The sequence below is a fragment of the Teleopsis dalmanni genome, chromosome 2 (assembly GCF_002237135.1).
Source record: "Teleopsis dalmanni isolate 2A chromosome 2, ASM223713v2, whole genome shotgun sequence".
Lineage (NCBI taxonomy): Eukaryota > Metazoa > Arthropoda > Insecta > Diptera > Diopsidae > Teleopsis > Teleopsis dalmanni.
In genome coordinates, this window is record NC_051847.1 from 57,422,003 (window position 1) to 57,427,353 (window position 5,351).

A 5,351-nucleotide genomic window follows, 5' to 3' on the forward strand; every position below is an offset into this window, starting at 1 on the left:
ACTTAGTTGAATCAAGTGTCTTGCTAAGAACTTTTATAGCTAATTCCTTAGCTTGCACTAATGAAATCTTTTCATTTTCACTTAATTCTTGTTTTAGCATTGATATAGCAGCTCCAAAGTTATTACCAATGCATGTTGCCTTCCAACCACCATAATTACCACTAGGATCGGATTGGTATAATTGATAACCATAATGTTTATCCCAGCCCATGTATAGTATTGAAACGCCGAATGGACGTTTACCACCATATTGTGTATATGCCTGCTTTATGTCACATAAATACGATACTAACTGCTCAACAGGGACTGGTTCACCATAATTATATTGATAGCGCTGAGAAAGTACACGCAGTTCACTAGTTAACACATTTGCATCAGATGTAATACCAGCTACTGAACAAACTATATCACTATCAAAAAGATTATATTAATTGATTTATGTATTTATATTATTATTTTCAACTTACTCGCTTAGTTTGTAGATTTTTTCTGAATAAACACCAGCAGTGTCTAACAACTTGTTAGTATTACGGCATTCTACAGCTAACAATATACCATCCTCGGCTAAGATGCCTAAGCAAGTTCCAGCATGTGAAATTGCTTCCATAGCATATTCAACCTGGTAGAGGCGTCCCTCAGGTGAGAAAATTGTTGTACGGGAATCATAGCGACGAGCCTACGCAAATATATAAATGATTCAATATTTTTTCTGCATATATCATATATGAACAGTACTTTTCTAAAATATATTACAAATAATTGTTTAAACATACCATTATAGAAGTATTATTAATATAAAATAGTTTTTAACACAATTATCTTCAACGGGAACGTGAAGCGGCTTCTTAATGAAGAATATGACACAACAAAAAAACAAATCTTACTTGTCATTGCTTTTGCTGTCACTTAAGTTGGCTGCGTTTGGTTGAAATTCATATTGACAATCGTAAACTTGGCAGCACTTTTATGTTTTTTTTTATAAATTTATCGCCCAGTAAAGTGTATTCTTCACAGTTGAAACTAATTCAATGTTTTCTTCGTGAATACAATAAATATGTGTGATTTAGTGAATGTAAGTGTATCATTAATATAAGAAAAATGTATATTAATTACTGATGTATTTATTTAGAATTCAGATATTTTGAAAAAATTAGGATTTGACCATTCCAATCAGTGGATTTTATATGATGATCGCTTTAGTAAATTCTTCGAATTTTTTAATGAAAATATAAGCAATATAAATATTTTATCAGAAAAGGAAATAATTGAAAAAGATTTAATTGAATATGAACTGCAAAACGCCAGTGAACGACAAGAACGTATAAAACAACTAGAACATGAATATCCTGGTTTGTGTGCATCAGATTCTGAAATGGAATCATTAGTGAATGAGGTAATGGAATTAGAACACGCTGATAAATCATATGCCATATTAATAGAAGAAATGCGGTAATATTTTCAACTACAAAATTTTAATATTAAAATTTAGTTGTGCTCTTTTTAATTTTCAGAATTAATAAAGATCAAATTAATACTAATCTCAGCAAGATCGAGGAAAGTTTAAATAAATTAAAAAATTCAGAAAAGGAAATGCTAGCTGTATGTCAAAACAAAACAAAACAATTAGAAGAATTGCAACGTGCAAATGTAAACTTAGTCAACGAAACTAAAAAGTATTTTACACAAATTGTAAGTAAATTATTTACTCTATATACACTGACAATAAACCAAACCATTCCAGCAATCGCCACCCTTATTTGTGCATCAATTACCTTTGGAGCAGTATTTTCTAAAATGTGATTCTTTTATGCAATATTTTAATTTATACATGAAAGAGAATTTTAAAATTCAAGTAAAGTTTACATATTCACAAATAAATATTTTTTGCTAAGACATATATAAATATATTTGTATTTTTAAAGGAATATATTGAATTCGATATTGATGATGAAGACTGTGAACTGGCTAAAAAATTACAAGAATTAGAAAATTCGTAAGTAAATATACATAAAAAAATTAAGTTAATTTAATTACAATTATTATCATTGAATTCAGTATTGCACATTATACGCTTGCTTATATTAAGGAAAAGGCTAAAGCAAAAGCTACGCAAACTCTAATCGATCATTTAGATATATCCCAAGTGCATATAATCAGTCTTGATCATATGGAACGTGTTACACGTGAATTCGAACAATTAAATACTCACAATCTAAAAAATGAAACTCTCTTAAATGATCTAGCCATGCATGTACAGCAGCACAGTCGACAACAAATTGAATTAATACTATACGAGAATACAAAAAATAAATTGGAACGAGCATCAAAACGTCTAGAAGATAACAAACAATTGGGCAAGATTATATCGGACACAATTCTAAATGCTGAACTTATATGGATTGCTATACAATTGGACATGGAGAAAAAGCGTAACCGATTTGATAATACGGAAAAATTAAATACGGATGCAATGTTATGTTCGGAACGTATAAAATGTATGCGTAATTCACAATTAACTTTAACGTCTAATGCTGCAAATCTTAATATCTTGGTAAAGAAAGGCGTTGACTTACTGTCAAAACATTTGGGTCAAAGAATGCGTTATGAGCAAAAACCTTTTCTTTATGAGTATGAAAAATTTTGCCGTTTATTTGTGTGTGTGCTGTGCTCTCTCGCAACTCAAGTCATCTACTCCTCTCATAAATGATAACTAATAATATCTCTCTCCTATTATACAGACTATTATAGAAATTATTTGAGCCATTGGTTTTGATGGTTGCCTGTGCCGAGACCTACTTGACACAAGTTCCACTTTCTGATTACCATTCTATTGATCGTCATAAAGTTCAACAACAATTCACAAAATTTAGTTAGACAACATTAGAGATTGTAATTTTTACCAATATTACAAGACGAATGGTAAGCAAATATTTTTTTTTCAATTTCAACTTTTTCATGAACAAAATTATATAATTATATATATACTTTTTATATAATATATAATTATAATAATATAATGAATATCGCCTTTGAATATCAAAATATATTTAGCTTTGAAATAAACTCACGGCACTCTCAGATCATTTTCTAAATTGATGTATGCCACTATCGAATTTATTGTTCACAAAAATACTTTAAAAAAAAGTTTGCCAGTTATCTACTCACTTATCTGAAAATATACATGTTGGGCAACGGTAAACCACCTTTTTGCAATTTTTTTAAAGAGCATTTTAAGTTTTGTTAAAAGATCCAGCTGATTTTAAACCTTTTGAACTTTATACGGTAACATTATATGCTATTAGGCCTAGGTAGCTTTCCAGTATCGCCATTATAAACTAACCTAATCTAGATCCAATGAAATAAAGTAATTATCTTTATTTATGTACAATATAATAGGGTTTTAGTTTTATAACAGTATAAGCTATATAAGCTGTATAATGGATATATAAGTTTTTTGAACTATTGCTGGATTCAATTAGAGAGATTTCGTTTTTAACAGCAAATGAGATATTTCAGACATTATGCGGCGAAACAGATAAAATTATATATAAATTCTTTTAACTCCTAGGAGGAGTATAGGGTCGCAGACAAAATTTAAAGTAATAAAATAAAAACCACAGCAATATACTGCAAAAGATATGTGGCTGTCCGACCCATCGTCTGCATATAGAATCATAATCCGATCAAATGAAAAATAGTCTGATCATAATTCTTCAATAAAAATATTTAGAATTGAACTTAAATATTAAATATTAAAAAAAAAAATAATTTAAAATATATATTACTAACAAACTGAATTTTATTATATCCAACGTGTTCTGTCTGATTCATATTATAGGCAGCTTCATGTGTAATAAAATATTTAATATCAAGTTAATAATTAATTATTGTACATATATTTTTTTTTTGTTTTATAGAAAAAAGATACATTATGGCATAACAGTCAAATGTTATGGATTTGGTTTTTAAGAAATCCCACGCGAGTTATTGCAGCAATCGATGAAGTTAAAAAGGCAACTAATAAGGAACGCTCAATACCTGGCGTTAACATAAGAGGCATAAATCATTTGACTGGTATTAAGACATTAGCAGGACTCAAACGAAAATAATTGCAAAAGATACAATAATATTTTCTGTACGTTAAAATTATATTGAATATTTTAAAAATAAATTGAAATAAAATAAATTTAATTTTGCAATAAATTACTAGTGATAATGATACTATAAAATATTCAAACTTTAATATATTTTGAAATTTAATATTTAAAATTATATGAAATAAATTGTACATATTATTAATGCTTTACGTTCACTTATTATAAATAACCTCAAATATTTAATATTTTGATTTTATTACTAAGTTAAATTGAAATCATCATTAATCATCATTATATTAATGTTCAATTTTTTGTACTGCAATGAACTAAAAATTATATACTAAGCTTGTCATTATATATTTTTAGTTTTCCCAATATGATTATAGTTTTAAAATTACAAAATAAATGGTAAAATACTTAATTCTCCCACTAAAGAGTTATTTTTTATATATATACTGTATAGCATATTAATCATGAAACCCAAAAAAAAAGTTGAACAAACAAATATAAACAGAAGAATCAAATTTTTAAAAGTATTGTGTGTATATCCAATTTTAGAACAAATCTTAACATCTAAAATATGTGATAAACAATAATAGAAAATAACATATAAAACGCAAAATACAATGAAAATGCTGTACGTACCCCCATGATGTCGCTCTTCTATTTTTCTGCCTAACGTACACACAAACTTGAGTCTAAACTTGTTCAAGTGGCTACCCAAAGAAATGGCTAGGTTTCTCCACCCTGACTTCAATTCAAACCCCACCCATCACTCAATTCATTCTAACTCTTAACTAATCCTCTTCACCACTTTCATTATCTTTCACATCCTTACCCATGTACACGTCTTTTCCTTTCGTGTTACCTGATTTCTAGATCGTAGCGGCTCCACTACAATAACAACAAATCAAAAAGTGGTATAATGGATAAACACACGTCTTAGATGTCTATATTGGATATTCTAGAAAGTAAATCCCTAAAATACTTAATCGCGTTTTAAACTAAGTAGAGTAGAGAAGAAAAAAAAATAGAATGTGATAAAATGTGTATAATCAAGTTTTTAACTATATTAAAAATAAAATAAGTCTCCAAATTCGGAGGATTGCTCTGATTTGAATCTTCTAGTAGCTAATGATAAACGCTGACACATGAGGTGGAGTACAATTTCCTACTCATTCACAGAGCCACAACCCTGACAAGTCCTTATAGGGTAGACCCAGTCTCATAATATTTCCTAATACACAGTGATCA

At 28.5% G+C, this 5,351-nt stretch overlaps 2 protein-coding genes across 2 annotated transcripts in view; one reads left to right on the plus strand and one right to left on the minus strand.

The window, feature by feature from the left end:
• LOC119674630 (probable cytochrome P450 301a1, mitochondrial) overlaps window positions 1-871 on the minus strand; it is an 11,586-nt gene extending 10,715 nt beyond the window's left edge. The window contains exons 1-3 of the mRNA XM_038085778.1: window positions 774-871; window positions 468-676; window positions 3-410 (exon numbers count right to left, since the gene is read on the minus strand). Coding sequence (XP_037941706.1) covers window positions 3-410; window positions 468-676; window positions 774-776 — 620 coding nt within the window. The 5' untranslated portion in view covers window positions 777-871. The remainder of the gene's footprint in view (window positions 1-2; window positions 411-467; window positions 677-773) is intronic.
• A 94-nt stretch (window positions 872-965) lies between these two features.
• On the plus strand, window positions 966-4,109 carry LOC119674631 (augmin complex subunit dgt3-like). The gene is made up of 8 exons (XM_038085779.1): window positions 966-1,072; window positions 1,130-1,199; window positions 1,254-1,449; window positions 1,512-1,689; window positions 1,742-1,852; window positions 1,923-1,993; window positions 2,056-2,653; window positions 3,918-4,109. Exons 1-8 carry the CDS (start codon window positions 1,055-1,057, stop codon window positions 4,107-4,109), a joined length of 1,434 nt encoding a protein of 477 aa, XP_037941707.1. The 5' UTR covers window positions 966-1,054.
• The last annotated feature ends 1,242 nt before the right edge of the window (window positions 4,110-5,351 follow it).

Bases quoted from the DNA above. Each gene is read 5' to 3' on its own strand.
- LOC119674631 (XM_038085779.1), top strand. The intron at 1,450-1,511 runs GTAATATTTTCA...TTTAATTTTCAG, and splicing joins ATATTAATAGAAGAAATGCG to AATTAATAAAGATCAAATTA. The intron at 2,654-3,917 runs GTGTGTGTGCTG...TTTGTTTTATAG, and splicing joins AAAAATTTTGCCGTTTATTT to AAAAAAGATACATTATGGCA.